Source organism: Meleagris gallopavo, chromosome 19, assembly GCF_905368555.1.
Source record: "Meleagris gallopavo chromosome 19, MGAL_WU_HG_1.1, whole genome shotgun sequence".
In the NCBI taxonomy this organism is placed as follows: Eukaryota; Metazoa; Chordata; class Aves; order Galliformes; family Phasianidae; genus Meleagris; species Meleagris gallopavo.
The window spans coordinates 8,672,460-8,695,120 of NC_139422.1; the positions used below are offsets into that span (position 1 = coordinate 8,672,460).

A 22,661-nucleotide genomic window follows, 5' to 3' on the forward strand; every position below is an offset into this window, starting at 1 on the left:
CTTCCTTGTTTCATTTCATTTTAACAAATTGATTAAATATTTTGCGATACAAAACCAATTCTCTTCCTAAAATAGAAGTGTTAGAATCTGCAAGCTTCTGTCAGACCAAAACTATATTTGTGCTGCAAAAGACTTTGCTAAAAAAGACTTCATATTCTTGGTGCTGCCAACATTGCTTTATATAATAAAATGTAGGTTTTGCTTTGAAAAAAGAAACTGCTAAAGTGACCTTGTGCAGCTTGAGGCTTGTGACTCAGTATTTCTCAAATATGTCCAATTTAGAACATTTTTTTCATGACCCTCCAAATTCTGCTTGGATCTGCAAAATAAATGTAGCCTAGCTCTACTTATCATCATCAGTGACATAAATTCTGTGGGGTGAAGTGTCGTTCGCGTCATCTTCACTAGAATCTTCTAGCCATAGCTGAACTAGGGTTTAGCTGTGCAACTGGATGAATGCACTAATTGGGTCACAGTGCAGATCAGGCTCCCCTAACTGTGTGTGTTCTGCAAAGAGATAACAAGGAGTAAAAATGTATTTTTGTCACCGAAGTGACTAAAGGTGACTGTGAAAGCAGCCCTACTCTGGGAGGCTGTTATCACGCTGTCATTTTTCTACCCATACTTTTGCAGTACGAGAATGGCATTATAAGGCTTTGTGTAGTTTTTACTGCTTTGTTTTTCACAGACTGGTGTACCTTGGTAATTTCAGCTCTGCGGTTTCTCGATAATTACACCTTTTGGAGAAAGTTTGAAGGCAAACAAAAGAAAGATGGGAGGGGGGGAAGAAACAACCAAAGTAGTTTTGTCCATTTGTCTTTCCCAAAGGGAGTGGGAAATTGTGTGTGGTTTCCACTTTGCCCCAAAAATGTGCTGCTTAAGGGAAGGAAAAGTTGCTTTGTTCCACTAAGTAAACATTGCCTCAAAACTGCATGCCGCGTATACTCATCATTTCAGTGTGTGGTGGAACAAACGTAATGAAAAGTGAATTGCTTTGTAGCATTTTCTAAGAAATATTTTGTAGTCAGTTTCCAGTCATGGATTATTTTAGATATCTTTCTGAAAGACATTACTCACAAATAAATATTACCAGCATAGTTCAAATTTGACTTCATCTAAGATATCTGCAACTAAGAAAAACAGGTCGTCTGCTGAGAGGCATGTCTTTTGAAGCTCAATTACACGTGAAATACAAGGAAGCAGATCATTTTTTTAAGATGAGAAAGATGAATTTACAGATACTCAAGCCTTTGAATGAGCAAGGTAAAAAAAAAAAAACACAAATCACATTGACTCAAAGTTGCTATAGGCAGGAGTATATTACAATTCTGTAAGCAAAGAAAAATGAGTATGTTTGTTAGCATTTTTTGCTGTAATAAGATGTTTAGTTATCTCCTGTAGTTAATTATCTCTTTGTTCACATATGCCTCTCAGCTGATTTTGTGCAGTGAACTCAAAATGAATGCTACACTGCCTGCTGAAGCTTATGTATGTATTTCTGAAGAGCCTGGTGTGCTCTGGACTGCAGTTTACGAATGCTTTGTGCTGGATCGCTGAGGTCCCAGGGCTCTCTGGCCCGGTTCCTCTATGGTTACGATCTCCTTTTAGTTTCTGAGATTTTCCTTCTTGGTTGTGCAGGGTCTTCGGATGGAAGCGAATATTCCAGCTCTATCAAAAACTTCACCTTTAAGTGTTGCTGGTAAGCCTTCCTGCAATTTATGTAACCACCTCCTTGACTTTTTTTAGCTGCCCTTCTTATCCGTGGCAGTAATATAAAGTTCCTGTTATCAAGAGGAGGATTTTGTTCCATCTGTTCAGCAGCTTGGCTCGCGCTCATCCAGCCTAACTTTAGACACTTCAGCAGGGGCCTTTCTGAAGGGCTTAATGGGATGGTGTGGCTCGGTGTGCTGAGGGCATGGGGCTGTGCTGGGCTGTGCCTGAGCGAGGGGAGTAATGTGTACTGCCTGCCTGGAGGCCCTTAAGTGAAATAATAAGAAAAATGACGCATCAGTTTACACAGCCAGGACTGTTTTCTGGTGTAGATTGTGCTCCTTTTTTATTGTGCAGTACTGTCTTTATTATCTGAGGCCCCCGAGGACTCTGCATACAAAACCCTTTAGGATTTTACTAGATTTTACAGCTACATGTCCGTACTGAGTTGGAGGAATGAGGATTTGGTTTTGCTGCCTTTCTGCACGCTAATGAAACAAAGCACTAATCGTGTGCTCCTGCACTCCAGGTTTTTCTGAGGACACGCGGCTGCAGCCTGCTCACAGCACTGGGGACGCACGCACTGTGCGAGCAATGCGTGACTGCTGCTAAGGGAGCGTGGGGTATTTGCTGCCTGGCTGTGTGTAATGTTGACAGTCGAGGGTTTTCTTGCAGTGCCGTTGGGTCTTGCAGAAGACGAGATAAACAGAACTGAGCTGACCTAAAGATTTCACACACGGCAGACTTCTACGATCAAGCGACTTACAGAAGGACTGCCAGGCCTCACCCTCTACCGCTGCGAGGAGGGAAGGGCATGGCGCTCCGCTCCCGCCCAAGGAGCGGGGGCGGTGCCCGCGCGTCACACAGCGCTTTCTGATAGGTCGATGCGCTGATTGGCGGCAGAAGCAGCCAGTGAGAGGTGGTGGCTCGTGGCGGAGCGTCGCCTGCGGAGTACTCTGACGGCGCCATCTTGTTTGCAGGAGGCTACGCGGTGAGCCGAGGGACTGCGAAGGAGGGCGGCAGGCCGGGAACAGCTGGGCCCGCCCCGTGGGGGGGTGGAGCTGAGGGTTGGTGCACGAGTGCCCGAGGGGTCTGCTAAGAGCTGCTGGGCCAGCCCAGGAGCTGAGGTGAGCAGAGGCCTTTGAGCGCGTCTGTTATGCTAGCGAGTCTCATCCCCAAATGGTGTCTGTGGAACCCCTTAGCAGGCAGCGATCCGTGAGCTTCCGCTGTCATTGTGGCACTAAGTGCTGGTGAACGGAGAGCGCTGGTGTGTGGGAAAACAGCGGAGGCTTACAAGAAGGTATTAGTTGCTGCGGATTGATAGTACTTTGTGGAGAATATCTATATTCTATCTTAACTGGTTCTCACATTGCTTTGTCCTTGTACCTGCCCTCTGCAGACAGTGCTTTGGGCTCGTAGGCCTGAGGAAAGTGGTGGGCCCCACTCTGGCTGCTGCGAGCCGTGGTTGTGCTAGTATGTCGGGTAGGGTCAGATTGGCTCCTTTCTTGCACCAGCTGAAAGGTTGAAATGAGGGGTGGAAAGCTTGGCAATAGGATGTGAGAACTGATGAAGCACCGTGCACACAAACTACTTGATGTGTAATGTGATGGGCGGCTGCCTGCACAGGGGAGACGTGCACAAGGACAGGCAGCGCCAGCACTCCTGGCTGCCTCCTCCCTGGTAGAGGTTCTGCTGTGCCAGCTGTGTTCTGCTGTAAAGGAAGCTGGAATCATGAAAAATGCACTCCTGTCAGTCTTAGAATTGTTGACGTAATGTTTGTATGGACAAAGCTTTTTCTGTGCAAAAGCAAATTTTATACAGAAAAAAATTTTGTAGCCTGTGTGTTTACCACCTAATGCGTAAGAATGCATATATGTAGGGTGAAAACTACTGTAAATAGAAATTCTCTGATTTCTAACCTAGAGGTAATGAGAGGAGAATGTGATTTATCAGATCTTTTCCTGAGAACCGCAGAAGCAGACTGCTAACCAGTTCTGTGAAATTATTTTTGTTTTTAATGGAGCAATTATATCACAAGATTTGCCCCAAATTGGCATAGATGAAATTACTGCAGATGGTTCTGTAAAAATCCTGGACCGTGCAAGACTTCTAAAGAGCAGTGTTAAATAACAGGATTTGTAACAGAAATAAGCTTTGTAAAATTATCGTTTAATGCTAAATTAGAAGTTCTCCATACTTGTAGGGAGCTACAATCTGTTTTTACAGAATTCAGCAATTAAGCAAATTCGGGCAATGAATGGGATCTGTCAGCATCCAGCCAGAGATGCAGATTTCAAGGTAGTGCTTCTGCTTGTGCTGCTTTATCCTTACAGCACGTGTTATTGAGTCATATTAATTCTGTATACATCAGAGAAGAGGTAAAGAAGGAAAATTAAAACTCAGGTACTTATGCTGTACTTAATCTTTTTTTTTTTTTTCTTCCCCTTAGGACACTCAGATCTGTGCTGAGTTTTTGTTTCTCTAATGATTAACTCTACAAGTCCTAAGCCTTAAGCGTTACTGAAAAGCCTACTCTATGATGAACATGTTTTCTATCTTAAACTGTTTAGGGTGCAGATTTACAGTGTGATAGAACGGATGTAATGATTAGACTGCACCAAAAGGTCCTTCTCACCTGCTTGTTCCTACTGGCATTCTGGTGACAACACTTGCACCAGGCATTCCAATGCTAGCATAAGAGAGGGGGTGAAATTACAGCCTGCCTGATGGCGGGTTGTTACGGAATCAAATCCTCAGTCTGCAGCAGCAGAGACAGAGTTTTTATGTGTACTTAGGCTCTTCTCATTCCAGTCGGATTAATGCAAGCATCTTAAGATGATTTTGCAGTTAAGATATTGTGGAGAACTATTCTTACAAGACTTCTTTTTGCTGTAGATAAGGCTCTTCTGTGAACTACTTAAACTGTAGTGTGCCAGGAGCTTGATGTTCTGTAAGTAGGTGATCCAGGAAGGGTGCTGACAGGTCTTAGCATAAATGCTAGGGGATGTGCTGCTAGGAGAAGGGAGTACCATAGGCTCTGTCCTAAAAAGCACTCTGAGCTAGATGTACACTACTCGTGACATAATGCTCCACTCTGAACCAAATGCGGGTTCTAGAAACGTTTTGTTATTATGTGTGTATGGTTTTCCCTTTCACTGGGATGGAAGAAAGAGGAGCATATTCTGGTGGTCTGGATAGATGTTCTCTTTCAGATGCAGATGCCAGCATCAGAGCATTTTGCTCTCAAATGCAAGTTGTTGTAGGCTATTAGAATAACGACTTCATCGATTTGCTAGCAGGTGATTCTTTTGAAATGAATAGGGGTTAGTTCAGACCAGCTGTAAAAATGTGTAACACAACGGCCTCACTGATGTTGCTTGGTCCAGGCTGGGAAGTGCTTCAATGAGCTGTGCTGCTAGCGAGGCCATGGCTGCCATAGGCTGTGGGAGGGGATCGGGGGCAGATCTGCAACGGGCAAGGACCAACTGCACTGATACAGCTGGGCCAGGAAGATGTGTTTGTGATGTATTCTGGTACTTCATGGAAAAAGGCTTTCAGCATGCAGACCCTTCTCAGTAAGTTTTATAGAGCATTGCTTATTTGAGTGAACTGTTGAAATCATTAAGCCTGGAGATTTCTGAGGAATCTGCGGATATTAGGTGCCCAGCATTAGCAAAGACCTCTCACTTTCTTTTAGTAAATCCAAAATCTATGGTCTGTGAGGTACCTGAAGCAGTTAGCAGAGTAAGATGCTCCATGTTTTTCTCCTACGGGTTTTTGTTCTGGAAGTTTTGTTATGCCCTTGTATGAAAAGGATCTGAAAGGACAAAACAAAATCAGACAAACTGTATATATGAAATCAATCTATGGGATGTATTTGTAGTACAGCTTGAACTTGGCTTAGAGTACTGATATGTTTTTCTGTTATTCTCTTGCTTTAGTAATACTGCTTGAGATAGGCATAGCAAACTATAGCAGAAGTGTATCATGGTGACTTTTTTTCAGAATATGATTTAGAAAAAAACTTTAAATTTTGCTTATTTAAAAAATTAGGGCAAAAGTTTTTTTTTTTTTTTTTTTAATTGGCTTTACTGGTAAGTGATGTGTGATGTGGCCTGAAATGGTTTGCTTTACCATGATCCTGCAGTATGGGCCTTCTTTGTGCAGATGAGCTCTGTCCATGACTGCCTCCAGAGGTGTAACAATTCAGAGTACAGTTTGCTTTACAGAAATGAACACACTGTTTTTGTTCTGACGTTGCAGACATCTTCCTCGATCGACAGCTTGTATGGCAAATGTGTTTTAGAAAGGTTCTATAGTGCTTCAGATAGAATCACAGCCACTGTGGACTCACAGATGCCAGAAGGTGCAGAAGTGATGAGATTTGCAGCCTGCCAGATAGGAAGCAGAAGCCCTCATCATACAGAGTGTACAGTTGGTGTAAAAGTATGAATACATCAAAGTGGTGTGTTTAAACTCCCTGCTGTGAGCATCTGTTAATGCATAGGGTTGTCTGTGATCCTGGGTGAAGGTGTCCTTAGAGCTGTGCTGATAAATGAACTTTGGGAGGTAACACTGTAGTGACTCTGATGAAGTTTTCTAATCTGTGAGGGCAGTTTATCCGATAGAATAGGGAAAGAAATGGGAAAGAAAGGAATAGGAAAAGAAAACTGTGCCGTTTTAAATCAAGTTTTGTGCATGAGGAAAAAAGTAGTAAAATACTGAGACTGAGAGCTGTGTCACTATCAGCTTTCACAGTGTGACCAAAGTGTGTGTGTGTTGTTTTTTTTTTTTTAATCAGTCCTTTCAGAAAACTGTAGAAAACCATTGTGGTTTTGGCACAGTTCTTGGCTGACAAGAAAGGGAAGTGAATTAATGCCTTCTGTGCCCTGAAGGCTTGTGTTAGTTTAAAGAAGTGGTTTTATAGTAATTTAATAATGATGCACCAGAGCAAATGGATGGAAAGGAGGAGGAGGAAGGCTGGCTGCTTACAGTGTACATCTGAGTTCTCCGCCTACCCAGAACATAGGACTGCAGCATAATTCCATCTAGCATGGAGAGAGAGGGATGGTGTTTCTAAGAGAAGATGACTGTGCATTGCCCTGAAGTGTTTTCTGCATGGTATGCTGAGAAGCCCAGTGTGCCAGAGGGGCTGTGGAAGCCTGAGCCAGACTTCTCTGAATTATGAATGAAGTGGCTGCTGCTAGCACAGACATGAACACAGACTCTAGAGCTGCTGGGTGCCTTCAGCATTACAGTAACAGACTGGTTTTAGATTTCAGTAGCTACTCAGCAGCCTCGTCTCTGAGCTCATCTTAATGTCTCTAGAAGAGTTGGGACAGAGTGGGGCCAGTAATGGTATAAGTGGGAAGCTCTGAATTTTGTCCAATTTTCCTTCATTTGTTCTCAGTGAGATCCATTTGAAACACTTGAATTCAGTTTGTCAACTTTCATTTGAACACAGCTTTTTTTTCCTAGTCTGAGTGTTTTGTTGTTGTTATGTTTGCAGGGAGACTTTTGTCTTTAACTGTACAATTCTTACTTTGTTCCAGTAATAAAAGAAGTCAGTTGATAGTCCCAGACAACCCTGAACAGTCCCTGTGCCCTTTGTGTACATAGCAAGCAAGGTGAGAGAATAAGCAGAGTGTAAGATATCCTGAGATAGCTGCTCAGACATGCAGTCCAGTCTTGGCAGCCCAATTCCCTTGGGCTTCTGTCAGGTGTTGTAAACAGATGCCTCCTGTAAGGAACTCAGCTATTTGTAGACAAAATTTACAGAACCGGTGATTGGAATAATGGCAGAGAATCTGTGCAGCTCTACTTTCTGTACAGGGCAGCATAAACTGTGAGGGACAGATCTTTATTTTTTACTCTGTGCTGTCACTGGCATAGTTTATGGAACGTGGTGCTTTCTGCCTTCAAGTGCAAAGCTGTTAAGTAAGAGCTGCCACCCCACAGTCAGATACAGCGCAGCCAAGGGTCTGCCCTCACTTGTACTGAGATGAGCTACCGCTGTAGCTCCTGACTTTCACTGTCAGAGCACCTTCTCAGACTGCATGGAAATGGGCCCTCGGAGTCAGTTTGGAGCAGTTTTCTGCAGGTTTCAAGGGTCCTCAACATCGCAGCTGCCTGTAACAGATCTGCAGTTGGATCTGTTTGTCATTCATGAGAAAAGGGAACTGACACCTGGATAAGCCAAGCCATGTCAATAAATTAAGAGGCAGTAGGGCATGGAATTTAGATTGTTTGGTGTTGGCATTCATTGAAAAGTGAAACTAGAGCTAGCTGTGTGAATTTTTGAGCAGGTTTGGAGATGCATCAGATCATGTAGAGTGACAAGCTGGCTTGTTCCTTCATGGCTGTCAAACAAATCCTTTATTAGAGTTTTCTTTGTATCATACGCAGTTTTTTAAAGTAGTGCTGATGGCAGCAAGATCAGCTGGACTTCTTGCTTGTTCAGTAGCTGGTTGCTTCTGCAGGGATCTCTTCATTTTGTGCCAGCAAAAGGCAGGGCTGGTGCAGTCAAGCAGCTGTGGGAATGGCTTGAACTTAGTGAGGGCTGTTCCTGCACTATGATGAGAAAAAGTAGACAGACTGAAGTGGTTGTGTGGTTTGTTTTGGCATGGGGTGATGGAACAGTAGTGATACAAGGGGTTAAACTAGCAGCCTCCCTGTAGCTGCCTTGACCAGCGATGTCAGGCCAAGGAGTGAGGAAAGAGAGCCATACTTTCCTTTATAGATCTAGAATCGGCATCACATAACTCATGCCATGTGCCACTCTCTTATCTACCCCTTGTTTCATTCCTGGGATGCCACAGGGCATCGGCTTGCTGCTGGAGCGCACCCAGTGCATTTCATTAGCTGGCACTGAGCAGCAGTTGTCAGGCTACTGCTGAAGGGCTGTCAGTCTGCTCAGCACCTCTGAGATGCTAATCCTGAGGTAGCTTTCTGAATGACCTCTTAATAAGCTAGCTAACTGTGTGTACATAGGTAGAGTATTATGGCAGTATGTAGGGTAAAATGGACTTCTATTTCAGCTAACTGTTTTCTTCACTGACTACAGCCAGTTCTTCTTTGGATCATACCTTCTAAATATTTGATGGAGCTCTGCATTGCAAAGGAAACATGGTCTAGGCAGTTCTGGTACAGAGGTTCGTTCCCTCAGTGGCTCTTATGTGCACAGCTGACCTGTTTGCCTCACAACTGCAGGCTCAGCTGGCTGCACGCTGCTTTGCTGAGTGCAGAGGTCACACACCACTTCTTATTTCCATTGGTATATATGCTAGGCTGTGGCTTTCCAGACTTCTCATTTTATTAAGAGCACTCATGACTGAAGTCAGCTGAACACTTTTTAAACCTCCTTGGGGTTGATCTTCTTTGAATTGGGTTAATGATCTCCGCAGTCAGATTTGAAAAGTTGAATTAAAGATCAGAAAAAAACACTTAGGAGATAAAGGCTTCTGATAAAATGGCTAGTGTTAGTTTCTAGGATAAAAGCATGTTCTGTAAGTCCAGGCAACTGGACATGTTTGTTCCAGGAAGCTGTGAGTTGCAGCCTCAAGGAAACAACAGCAATCACGTGGTTCTCCTGGGATCCTGTCGTGCCCTCAGGGGCTCTGGACAAAGAAGAGGCCTGGGTTTGCTTCAGACCTCAGAGGGCAAACTGGGACCCCAGGAATTTAATGTTCTAGGAAGTAGAATGAAGAGATGGGGGTGGGATAGAATAAAAGTTTGAGAGAGGTTTGCTGTTTTTTTTAATTCTAGAATTTATCTTTTAAGAAAACAGACATTGCATAGTAGTGATTAACAAAATGCTAGAAAATGTCCAGCTTTTATTCTGAAGTAAAGCTTTCATTTCTGGCTAGTACCTTCACAGTCTTCTCAGTCTTGTGTTACTGCTTTCATCAGCTATCACACCCCCAGCAGAATTTGTGTGCAGCAGCCCCTGCACAATCTCTGTGCCTCAGTGCAGCCCTTGCACAGATCTCTGTGCAGACCTTTCTCCCCTAAGCTTTATTCAGTTGCAGTCTTTTGTGAAGGAAGGCATTGTGCTTGTTACGCTGTAAACGTGCTTTATGTTTCCATCGCCCAAAATGCAGCTTTGCTAAATAGCCACCTCTGGTAAGACTGCAGCCTGGGAAGCCTGTCTTAACCTTTTGCTGTGCCTGTTACCTGACTGAAACAGAACAGACGTATGGGTTTGGCTTCCCAGGCTTCAAAAAACCTTAAAGCCAGTTTCCTCACTGCAAACAAAAATAAAATTAAAAAACCCAAATAAGTAGTAAGGACATAATTTTTGTTTACAGAGATATAAGCCTTTATTGTATGCTATTGAAAGCAAGTGGGACATGGCTATGGTTTTATATACAGAGAAGTCTGTAGCATTGGGTTACAATCAGTGGCGAATGAATTAAGATTACAGTGCAAATATAGGTGTTGTGTACAGTTTATAACAGTGGCTGGCATATAAACCACAACACAGAAGTCAAATGAAGCCAAATGTACCGGGTACAGCATCACGTGAGGAAGCAACTCAATATCCCAAGAGCATTCCATTTACTTTACATTTGCAGGTTTTTTTAGCTAGTGAGTAGATCTAGCTCACTTTATTGAGTTTTCTCCTGGTTCGTAAATTACCTGTTGTTAGATCACAGGGATCTCTTGTACTTCATTCGGAAGTTTATTTCTGAGTAACTTCTTTTGAGAGACTTACTGGGAAGAAAGATGGAACTGTCCACCATACGTACATACTTCTGCAATTTGGTGATACTATTTAGATAGTTCAAAGGCCTTATTTTGTTTTATTCAATGCTGTAAGTAATTTAGTGTAAAAATAAACATTCTGTCCTCTATGGATAAATAAGTCCATCTGGTGGCTGCAGGTCAGCCCTCTCAACTGGTGAAAGAGATTTATAAAAATAGACCTTTGCTTTAATGTTTATTATGCTGACCCACAAAGGAAAAGTGAAATTCATTCAAGTCTAGAAACAGAAATACAGTACAAGTGATTTATAGAATTGCATTCCTTCCCTCTGCAAGCTTGCTGAGCATGAAACACTGCTCCAAAGCCCTGCCTCAGTCTTTTCCTGGTCCTGGAGTAATTGTCAGTAGAAAAGTACATCATACTGCATTGCCAGATCACCTGTCTTCCTTGCAGTATGCACTCTCTTAGCAGAGATCTGCCCTCAGATGACTGTTTAAAAATTCTTCAGATGTTGGTGATGGTAGTTTGGGCTACACAGGGGAGAAATTTTAGCCCGAATTAACAGCAATTGTTTGAATTTATTAGAGTGGCGGTAATTTTTGGTGGAAGCTCAACCTTTTTTTCTTATTATTATTTTTATTTTTTATTTTTTTTAAAGTTTGTAAGTTGAATGTGGAAGACGGCAGCCTTTCCTCAAAGTCACCTTCCCATAGATATCCTTCTTGTTAAGGGGCACATATTTTTGGCAGTACAGGTTTCATGCTCAACTTTGCCACTGAGACCTGGGCAGGACTTCAGAAAGTGTACAGCCCACGGAGATTTGCTCCACTGTATTTAGCACTTTTGAGAATTACTCCCATAGCAGTGTTGCTCTCTTAGAAGTGCAAGTGTCACAGAAGGTTCTGAGACAGCTGGAGGACAGGTGACATTCTGCAGTAGAAGTAGTAGTTAAGCACCAGTCGTTGGCCCCTGCAGAGGCTCAAGAGGAGAACAGAATTGCTTTGTAGAGAGCTCATCAACCTAAAAAGCTTAGTCAGTTTGATCAATAAATATTGATTTAGGGTTAGGATCAGAAATAAGACGCTGTACTTTGGAATTGGAAGACAGAGACAACTTCCTTTATTTTCTGTCCAAAGGAGACTGCCTTTAAAGCATTTGTCCTTAAAGGCTTTTGTGATATCTGATCTATAACTCACTAACACATCTGAATGTACCTGTACCTTTTTTCAGGGAAGAATAAATGCATGAGCGGACAAAACTTCACGGCTTCTTCTGGGTTGTTATTTTTTTAAACATCTGTTCTGTGTTCTGTTGACCCTGAAGGCATATTTACCCACTCTTAAATTATGCAGCATTGCCCAGAGAATGGCTCTGTATAGTAGAACATGCTCTCAGCAGTATAACCTCAGTTTTGTTCCAGTACATTTCCATGTAATAATGTGTTGTTGGAGAACTACACTTTTTCCCATTACTTTGAGCAGGGAACTAGCAATGCTAGTTTGAAAACACAAGAAATGATCTATACAGTGAATTAGAAGTTTCATAATTCATATCACTAAATTTCTGAAAGCTGTACTGCTCTGAATAATGTTCTTCAGCCCACAGCTATTCTGCTTTGAGCATTATCACTCTGCAACTGCTTACAAACAGCCCTTTGTGGGAATAATGAAAGAATAATACTCTATGTCTTGTTTTACTTGTTTAGTTTGCAGTATGCTCTTACAGAACTGTAAGTTACAGTAGAAGCGCAGGAATACACACATTTCCATATGCATAGATCATTAAATTATAACAGTACCAGTAGTAAAGCAAACCTGCCAAGATGTTCTGTTCCTCTTAATTAAGCTTGACCTATTTGTGCCTGCTGACTTAGATGCAGTTAGTGTCCACTGCTGAGATGACAAAGTACCCTGAGTAGCTTTGTGATGGTTATGCTTACAGAAGCTTGTGCTTTTCTAAGAACATAGAAACGAGCACAAATAAATAGGAATGTCTAGTTATTTCTATGGAACACTATTAACCAACTTATTCACAGCAGCTTTGAAGTACAAAGCTAAAACTTACCTTCTGCTCTACTCCCTTTCAGATTAGTGTTACAATTAAACTCGCTGTTAGCTTAATGTAAGTGGATGAAGTTTCAAAACAGCTTTCATGGTAAGATGAACCTACTTTGTCATAGTTATACCAGTATTAGTGATCTGAAATTTGTACTTTACAACATGTAGTTCTGGAAGCAGTATCTGCTTTCCCTTGTTACCATTCTGTTCTGTGCAAGAGCAAATTGTCTAGAATATTGTACAAATGAGTTGCTAGGATTCCCATACTAGTATACTACGCTGCATGGAACAGTCTCCCCATCTGGATAGGGTTGCATTGGCAAATAGAATTTGTTCACTGGATTTCTCCTGTTTCTCCACCTCCTCTTTTCATTACCTGCTTATTTACAGAAATGGGAAAAAAAATATAATCTACTGCAGCAGCTTATAGCTTGTGATATGGATAGCGTAAGCCTCTTCCCTAATTTCTTGCAAACTATAGGAAAAAAAATCAATACCACCTCGCATTGCTCTTAGTTTACTAAGGCTGCTGATTTACCATAGTAGACAAACCTCCTTTTTTTACTGTAGACTGGTATTTATGGCTTTGGAAAAGGCGGTTCATCTTTCCCACCAACTTGTTGTCTGTTATACTTAATTTCCTCAAACTGGAACATTCTACCTTCATTTTTTCCTTTTCTCTCTCTCTCTCAGTGCATTCTATCAGGACCAGGTGTGTTCAGCAAGCAAAAGTGTTCAAGTAGAAGCTGCACTGCACCTTGTAAACTGCAAAGTGGCTTATGGCCACTTTGGAACCTCTAGAATTCAGGTAAGAGGCAGGAACTAGGCATAAGCCCATATGCTATTTTGGATTTAAATTTTAATTTATTGCAACTCTAACTCATCCTAGCTCTCCTGTTCCAGTGGATGACTACATTCAATTAACGTCCTTTAGAATTAGTGTGATTTGTCATTGTAGAGATAAGAGTCTAGAGATTTTTGAGAAACATGCAGTGCTGGGCAGCTGAATTACATTTTCATTTTTGTTTACACAGTGCAGAAGAGACTGTACCTTTATCTTACTGCCACAAAACTTTCAAGTTGGAAATTTGATACCTTCTGTCTCAATCTACGGTTAAAATTTTTATATGCTCTTTAAATTCTTCAGCTCCAATTTATCAGTAGATTATTAATTAAACATGTGAGAGAACTCTCCCACTGAAACCTCAGTTGTTGCTACAGTTCCTGTAGGCTAGGTCAGTAACATCATTAAAGTACCCTTAACCACTAAACTACCTGTTGTACAGTATATTTAACATTAGAGTATAAAGAGTTAAGGCACCAAATCCATAACAAAACAACATACAAAATAAGAAATTTGCTTTTGAGCTGCACATCTTCACTTACCACTTTGGATCATTCAGCTCCTCTTAAGCGTCAAGGTAAGTATTTGGCCTGAATGTTTCATTTAGCCACATGAACTGGAGACAAAACACTGAATTGAATCTTACACTGAAGTGAATTTTTCTCTCATAAAACTCATAGAACAACTTTTACTAAGGCATTCAAATGCCTGTGCGGTATTAGCTAGGTCTAGTAGAAAGAACATCCTCTTCTGAAAAACCCCAGTCCGGAGGCACAGGCCTGTGTGCGTCCCACTCATGTTTTTGTATTACCTTATTACCTGTATTGCCATTGCACACAACAGATGAATCACTACCATTTCTGTGAGTGCAGTGGGAAATGGCAAGATATTTCAGGGCACTAAAGAGCCTGCACATAAATAGGCATGGATTTAGATGACAGAAATTATTAAGCTAAAGAGACATAATTATGGGGACTGAGAAATAAATCACAGAGTGGTTTGGGTTAGAAGGGACCGTTAAGGTCGTGTAGTTCTAACCCCCCTGGTATAGACAGGAACACCTTCTAGGGATCCCACAGAGGAATTCTGTTGATCCCCTGGGGGCATCCACAGTCTCGCTAGGCAACCTGTTCCAGTGTCTCACCACCCTCACAGTAAAGAATTTCTTCTAGCTTTATAATCAGCTTTATGATGAGAATTCTCTTAATGTCAAACAATTACTAGTTTAAATGGTTAACATTCTAAAGAAAATATGAATGAAAGCTGCTGTCATAACCCATAAGCACAGGGACTTGGGTACTGAGTTTCTTCAGTGAATCGCTCTAAAATGACTATAACAGAATTTCTGCCTTACAGTAAGGATCAGTTTAACAGCAGATCATATCTGTTAGAACACTGAAACCAGTGACTTGTTAGACAAGCTGTCTCATACTGTAGATAGTGCATGCAACTGTGATACACCTTTGCTTTACTTTAAACAAGTCACTAAAGTATCTCATTTTTCAGTAGTGTTTTTTTCCTTTTTTTTTTTTCCTCCCAACAGGAAGCTTGAGAGGGTTTCTGTCCCAAACATTCACTTACTGCTTCCTCAGACAGTACAGCTGTACTGAATGGAATTTCTCAGTGAATCCAGCAGAGAGCTTATTTTCATTTATTTTTTTTTTTTTTTTTCCCCCAATGAGAGGTACCAGTCTGCTTTACAGCTGAGAACGGAAATCAGAACTTAACTCATTCAGAACATATCTCGTCATGTATCCAAAATAATCCAATCCTTGCAGAGTTCCTGTACTGTTTCCCAGAGCCTCAGGAAGCAGAAGCCTTTTCTATAAGCTGCTTCTGTGATTTGGAGGGTGGGAGGCGGTTTTTTCTCTTTATTAACTAAAATGCACCTGTCTAAAGAGAATTCAGCTAAATGCACTAAGCAGTAATGCACAATGATTGCATCTTAGCCTATGGAGCAAAGGAGGCAGAGAGAAACTTAGAATTTTGTCTAAGACTGAAATGCTGTTTGCTATTTGTTTATACAATTCACAGATCTCCACAAGACTGTGATGATCCATAGGTTCTTAGAAGTACAGATGCAGAAGTATAAAGGAAGCAAGGACAATGTGTTTCTATATTATTTCTGTCAAGGATCACTGACTGAAAATACTGAGGCATACAGACTGGTTTTCTGAGGACACTGCTGGACTGGATCAAGGATGGTACACTAAAGCTGCTCGCATTTATAGCTATTTTTTTGGAGTTTTTGGATTGTCAGGGGATTTGATGTCCCACAGTTGAGCAGCCTCCAGCCTGGAGATCTCTTCCCCAGACGACCTGGAAAGTTTCCATGGCACTCCTCTTTCTACTTAGTAACACAAGAAACTCGGGTAGGGAAGTTTCGCTTAGCAGTCCAATTAAAAGAAAAATATACAAATAATTTTGGAATTGGATAAGATACACTTTAAATCTTTTTTCCTGCCAGAAGGAAAGTGTTATTTAAGAAAGATTAAAGATATTAGAATAGTTGTCACAGATGTTTGCATGAGTAGAAATAGTCCCTCAGCAAATGGATGACTTTCTAAGAAAATCTGCTTCCCTGAAACTCTTTGTAGGCTGGTTAAAAGCATTCAAGAATCTAGAAGCATATACAGAAAATTCCGTAATTCAACAGAATCAGTTATTTACAGGGATGCTAGAAGGAAATTCGGAAGAGGTAGGCACAGAATTTACAGTAGCAAGGGTATTTAAGTGCAGTGAAAGTTATGGCAGCATGGTCAGCAGATCCATGATGCATCCAGCACATTCAGCAGGATCCATGACAATTGCTGAATCATTTTATTAACTCACATTGGCTACACGACAACAAATTAGACAGATTAGGAACCACCTACCCAGGCACTAAATTGTCTGTGTGAGAGTTGGACTGTGTACTGTGTCCAACAGAAACTGCTTGGGCAGCAGAGGCTGCACATTACACAGACTCTTCATGGGTAGAGGCTGGCCTCCCTCCATCTGTGTGGCTCAGTGCCCAGGAATAAGGTCACCATGTTCCAACTCCTGAATGTGTGCTTAAGGAAGTCGGCAAGCCCTGGCAGAGGGAGGACATGGTGGCAGGAAGCGTCGTGTCCCATGCTTTCATCTAGCCAAGTCCTTTCACTGTTATTCAATTCTGGTTCTGTCACATACAAGCTTTCAAGCACAGGATGGTGATGGAATAGATCTCAAAAGGTTTATGCAGATTTTCATATAGTGTTTGTATAACGTACAGGTAAAACACTTGCTCAAGACAGCAATGTACTTCCCAGTCATTCCAGTTTGAAAGGCATCTCTAGACAGAACATGCCTGTAGAAATCTCACATGGCTGGCAAAGCAGGATTTAAGTTCCCTTGTAAAAAATATATAATTCCTTCAAAATACAGAGTTTCATATCTGGGTAAATTGACAAGCATTCCAGCTGCCACTCACCCATTAAGAAGGAAAATGGTGAAGAATGGTTAGCAGTGTACAGTATCTAGGGATTTCCATAGGTGAAGGCTGCTGTGATGCATGGATAACTCAGCAGGCTGGTTACACTTTTCTCTCTCACAGCTTCGTGAAATCCAAATTGTTATAAAGGGAAAGTAAGTACCTGCATGATTACGGGTTTGTACTCAAGAGCAGCTAAAGGGAAATAAATGCTACTTTAACAATTGAACAGTCTGCATTTTAATCTCTCAATTCTGTAAATAGCTTTACTTCTCTTAGTGTCAACCAACCAGGCCACTCAAGCTCACATTTTTCTTCTGAAGTCAATGTTAATGCTGTTCATCTCCAATCCAGTCTACACAGGCCAGTTTTTCATTGTAAAATTCTGATTTCTTTTAATCCTTTAAGTGCCAGACATCATCTCCCAAAATACACACTAGCATCTGGTTAGCTAAAACTAGAGTTAAGGTGGGAAGTGAATAGATCTTTCCCAAATGTCCTATTGATATGTAGCAGTTGAATGGTACTTTTCAGAATTCTTTCTTTTCCATGAACCAGAAGTTTAAACTATAAAATTTTTTTTGCTTCACAGACATGTTACTACAAATTGACAAAGAGAGCAGCTACACAAAGCACATGGAACCAGTTTCCACATTTTACTGCTGGGTATATCCAGAAAGACAAAGCTCAGTAACCATCAAATAGCAGACCTCAGGCTCACAGAAAAGGCACTTCAAACATGTGCTCCTGTGAGATGTCTTTTAAAAAGGAAATGAGCAAGTACTTATGCAAAAAAAAGCAGATTCCATTTCTGCCTTAGAATAACAGTGGTTGTTACAAAATCGATCAAGCAGCTGTTATCCAATTTACTCATCAAATAATAGCCTGGTATTTCAGTTAAGTTAAAAGTTACTCTTAGAATTTAGTCCATAACTATCCTCTCAAAAGCCCATGTAGTAGGCATGTGTGGAACTCATGAGTGACACTTCAGCACATGAATGTTTTGCTCAAGTTCCACCGTCAATGAGTGAGGTTCCTGGGCTGTCTTACCAGCCATTTCAAATGGCTTAAAAAAAAAAAACAAAAAAAACAGATATAGGAGTGCAGTATATATTTCAACATCAGGAAATGTTGTCCATCCTACTGAGAAAGGGTGCAGCAAAGCCATGAGGACAAATTTTGGAGGTATCTACTGCTTTATGAGCAAAAACATACTGAAGAAATTCAGTATCTTTTCAGTGAACAAAAGGAGAAGATCCAAGAAAGTGAAAATTTCAAGAAAAGTAGTAAGGGCAGAATGGTTAGGGTTCCAGGAGTTAAAGCAGTAGTGACAGAAAAACGTGGAAGTTCACAGGCAAAACAATGCAGATGGAAAGCAATACACAGAAATTAAGCTGCCAAATACAGGCCACAAAAGAGAGATCAAAGAAGTTAACAATACATTTCATTATTCAGTTCTTGAACTGGACAGATGACTGCTTGTCAGACTGTCATCATTCTGAGTTAAACCTACGAAAGGAATACTCAAGAGAAGTTCATTATGATGCACCATAACATTGCCTTGAAGCATATAAAATACTGTCTTCCAGAGGAAGCAGAGCAGCCTGCTGCTCCACTACCAGGATTGCTTAGTCTGACAAGCTGAAAGAATGAATTGAATTTTAAATGATCTTCAGACCAAGCCCTGTGTTTGCACCTTGAAGGTAACAGAAGATGAAAATCTGCACCACCAAATAGGAAGTACATTCTGATGGCTCATCAGTTGCACCTGCAAGTGTAATCAGATGGCTATGTGCTTTAACAGGCAAGTCACTGGTAAAGTTCTTCAAGTTCATTTCCCCCAGTGCAAACACAGAGGCCACTTGCAAGGTCAAGTTTCCACCAACATTAGCTAAACTAACAAAATTTGACAGCTATTTTTCTACATCAGCCTATGAATTCTACCCAGACATATCCTCAATTATGGAGAACCTATGTATGCAGTTATTTACTGAGTTTGATGTTTTCAATTTTGAAATGAAATACAGTTTGTTTTTGTCATTATATTTTGATGCAAAATAACAAGCTTTGGGTCTGATTTACTACTACATATTTCATACCAAGTATTTTTCTAATTTTGTACCAGTATGAACTGTGATCAGTCAGGGCTATTTAATGCTTTCATCTCTGAAATGAGACCCTAAAATGTTAATACATCACCCCACTTCCCTCCCCCCCTCCCTTTTTTTTTAATATAAAAAGAGTTGTTTCCAGCAACTTCAACTGCTGCAAGTACTGCAGTTGAGCAGCACTGTACTATGCAACTTTGCATAATGTAAGGTTATATAAATGCAAATTAAAAAAGTAACTATTTTAAAACTACACATATCATGTGCACCATATAAGTCTTAAACCATTTTCCTCCATGTAAAACATTAGTTAAAACATCTACTAGAGCACTGAAAGTATTTATGGATGTCTCTATTTTCATTTCTATCTTTAGAAAACTACAGCTGAACAATTTATTCATGCAGGCTTAAATCCCTGCCTGCCTGCCTGCCTTCCCATCTCCTGCTGTGCCCACAAGAGGAAAGCAGATCGGCTGCTTTGTGAATTAACTTGGCCTAGTGCAATCTGATCTCTGCAGATTTAAACTGTAATATCATCAAACTTTTTCATTCTCCATTTGGAGTTCAGCTTTAGTAGTTTAGAGAAATAATGTCTCTCTTACAAGTTAGATAGCGTTCCATGTTGCACTTGGCATTTTTATTTCACATCCTTATCACCGTGGTGTGGCTTTCAGCGCAGGCCGTGGCTTTAGTACCTACCCGAATGTTTTTGACAAATATGCAAGGAATGCAGTGCCTCATACACAGCAGTATCAGTACAGCTTTTTAGGCTATGCGAAAGGATATTTAAAGTGGAACAGTCTGTTGATAAAACCAAACTATTTCTTAAAAGCGTTAAGTAATATTATTAAACTCAAAGCAGAATATTTGAACTGGCCTTGACAACGTAAAAAGTTGGAATTCAGACCTAAATATTACTTGTTTAAACACAGAGTTAAATAATAAAAAATGTACCATATACAAGACTTTCACAGGTAAGTGAGATTTTTAGGAAAAAAAAGCAGTAAAAATACTCTTTAAGCTGAAAATAAAATCTCTTACCTTTTATATCACGATCTCAGCTTACAGTCATTAAATTTCTGCTTATTTTATACAAGTGCATATGGCTATGAAGGTCCGGAGAGAATGAGAATAAAGTGGTATTAACCTGCTGAAAACTGCTCAAAAGTCTTAACTGCAATATGTAGATGTTCCAATACCATTTAAATAAGCAAAGACATTTACCTTTCAGTTATTGCTGATTACTGATTCACAATCTTAAGAGTATCAACAAACAAATACTTAAAAGGAAAAAACCCAACTATAATAGCAGCAAAGATCCTGATCTGGAGATTGACCAGATACTACATTTTCCTATCCATTGGTGATATTTTCAGAGACACAAAAGCAACTATTTCAAAGTCAAGTTCAGGCCTACCCTTTTTGTGCCTCACATTAATGATGTGGTAAAGAAAGAGAGAGAGAGGAGAGAGAGAGAGAATAACTTTTAGTTATATTTTGGAGAAAAATATACTATATTTTCCTGGCTTTTTGCTACATTTCATGTCTGCTGACATGTACAATGGTACAAAGCACTACTGCTTCAGAAGTGACCACTGTAAGTCTTTGTAGCAATTTGTATAGGAGACATGCAAATAACCATAGTATTAAAATTCTAAAATACTTAAGTAGGGAAAGTCAGTGCAGGATTCACTGCTTAAAGCGAGTGCCCTGCTGGGTCTTGTTTTGTATTTCCCTCCCCCTTAACCCCACCCCTTCTAGACCAGTCTTTCCCTTCTAATGTAAAGAAAATAACCAGAAGTATATACACATCTATTGCTATGTACCCAAAGAAAGGACTGTGGCTTGGAGTATTGCTTTTCATTAAATGGAACAAAGTTCAAGAAGTGAGAAAAGCACTTTGGAAGGAAGGAAAAAAAAAAAGGAAAAAGTTCAGATTCCATGTCTGAAGTTGAGAAACCTCAAAACGAGCCACTTTTGTTCTTGCTTTTAAGACATGTACAAAATGCCATTTCGAGCCACACAACCTGATGGTTCTAGAAGTCAGAGAAGAAATCTTGAGGGCCCAAGTGAATAATAAGAGGTGCGATGCTGAGAGGCTGGCAATAGGGACTGTCAATGAAAAAACCACCTACAGTGGGAAAAGAGCAGAGAAGCAAAACTTCATGTTAATTTCAGAGAGTGGCTGAAGCTAAAGCTCCATTTAAATTTCTCTGCTCTTTCAGCTGCAAGTGGAATTTTCATTGTAAAATGGGCACTTTGAGTTCTGTGAAGGTATTGAAACATCTAACACTGTCCAAGGTTACCACTTTCTAAACAAAGAACTGACAGCTCATTCATATTTCCAGTAAAGCAGAGAAATGTAAAATATGCAGCAAGGGGGGCAAGTTTACAATGTGGTTAGTAACTCCCAACAAATGACAAAAAAAAAAAAAGACTTTTATCAATTGTCTGAAATGACTGCCATCATGTTGGAAAAGAGCATAGCGCCCTCCTTGTTTTTGAAATAAGGAACAAGTTCTTTGGTATACAAATGTTTATTGTATACAATTGGTTCAGACATTATTTTGTTAGAAAATTTTACAAATCTGGGGATTATTGAAAAAGAAAACAGTTGCCAATTGGGAACTCCAAAACAGGGGCCGGGGGGAGGAGGGGCAGGAGGGAAAGGGGAAAAACGTGTGCAGAGGAAATATTCCTTTAATGAATATTTGATTAACAAAAATGGGCTCTTATCAGCCATGCTTTTTCTGCTCCGTGATGGCTTCCTTTCATCCATAGGCCAGCAAAATGTGTTGGTGATTTATGAGCACCACTCAATTTGGTTACATCCTCCAGACCCTGCTCTTTATTTCAACACTAATGCATGTATGACAACAGCAGGCTCATCACTGCTTGTCAGTAGATCTTCATTTTTTATTAAAGTACCACCAGCACCAAACAAAAGTGAGAGCTACAGCAGAAGAAAAAACATTTAAGATAGAAATATTTCTAAGCACAAATACTTAGCTTAACAGCTGCAGTTAATTCCAAGAAGAGCAGCTTGTTATATAAGCCACCCCTTATTAAGCTGTTCTGTAGTATCTTTCCTTATAATGGAGGGGATGGAGGAAAGGAGGAACTTTACAGTGCTTTAAGCAGTTCTTAGATCCTCTTCATAAATAAAGCACCCCTCTGCCTCAACAGCAAAGTCTGTTGGGGAACAGTGCATACAGGCAATCTTGAAAAGAGCATGACCTAAAGCAAACCTCTGGAAAAACAACTGGTGAGGTCTGAGAAGTACAACCAGCAGTGCTGCTTATTTTGTGGGGGTGATACCTTAATAAAGACTACTTGAAGCCTACAGCAGGTTTTCTGCAGAATTCTAAAATACATGGAGACAGCATGGAGCTGGGACCTGTCTGGGATTCCAGGACAGGTGCACACGCTCCTTTATCTGAAAAAGAATTCATTTGGTTTGAGCACTAACTCTTAAGAAATGTACTGGCCTATGGCTGAAGTGTGTCACTTTCCACAGCAGCACTCAACAAGAACTGGGACAATTAAATAGCAAGTTTTCATGGGGACCTTGTTGCTGCTTTAGATTCTTATAAATGTAAGGGGAAAAAGGAGAACCTTTTGTTTTCGTAAGAGATTAACAAATAAAACCCTTACTGAAAAAACAGTGAATGGAAAATCAAGGGTGGGCAGACAATCTTAAGAGTGAAGAAGGCCACAAGAACAATTGCATTTTTTTTCTCTTTTTTTTTTTTGTAAAAAACGAAAGGAAAACAAGCAGTTTTTGAGT

At 40.6% G+C, this 22,661-nt stretch overlaps 1 protein-coding gene and 1 long non-coding RNA gene across 7 annotated transcripts in view; one reads left to right on the forward strand and one right to left on the reverse strand.

Moving 5' to 3' along the window:
* Positions 1-1,720: 1,720 nt before the first annotated feature.
* LOC116217297 (uncharacterized) overlaps positions 1,721-22,661 on the forward strand; it is a 67,190-nt gene continuing 46,249 nt past the window's right edge. The window contains exons 1-2 of one of the 2 annotated variants that reach the window (XR_014887296.1): positions 1,721-2,701; positions 13,165-13,279. This is a non-coding gene — a long non-coding RNA (uncharacterized LOC116217297). Of the gene's footprint in view, positions 2,838-13,164; positions 13,280-22,661 lie in introns of both variants that reach the window. The other variant, XR_014887297.1, reaches the window with a different exon arrangement.
* The window catches only part of STRBP (spermatid perinuclear RNA binding protein), a 63,039-nt gene continuing 50,381 nt past the window's right edge, over positions 10,004-22,661 (reverse strand). Inside the window, exons 18-20 of one of the 5 annotated variants that reach the window (XR_014887295.1) lie at positions 19,916-19,980; positions 13,858-13,931; positions 10,004-11,383 (exon numbers count right to left, since the gene is read on the reverse strand). Coding sequence is in view for 3 of the 5 variants with exons in the window: in XM_085239425.1 (XP_085095551.1) it covers positions 19,958-19,980 (23 nt within the window). In the remaining 2 variants the exon portion in view is untranslated. Of the gene's footprint in view, positions 13,932-19,915; positions 19,981-22,661 lie in introns of all 5 variants that reach the window. The other 4 variants (XR_014887294.1, XM_085239425.1, XM_085239424.1 and 1 more) reach the window with 4 other exon arrangements.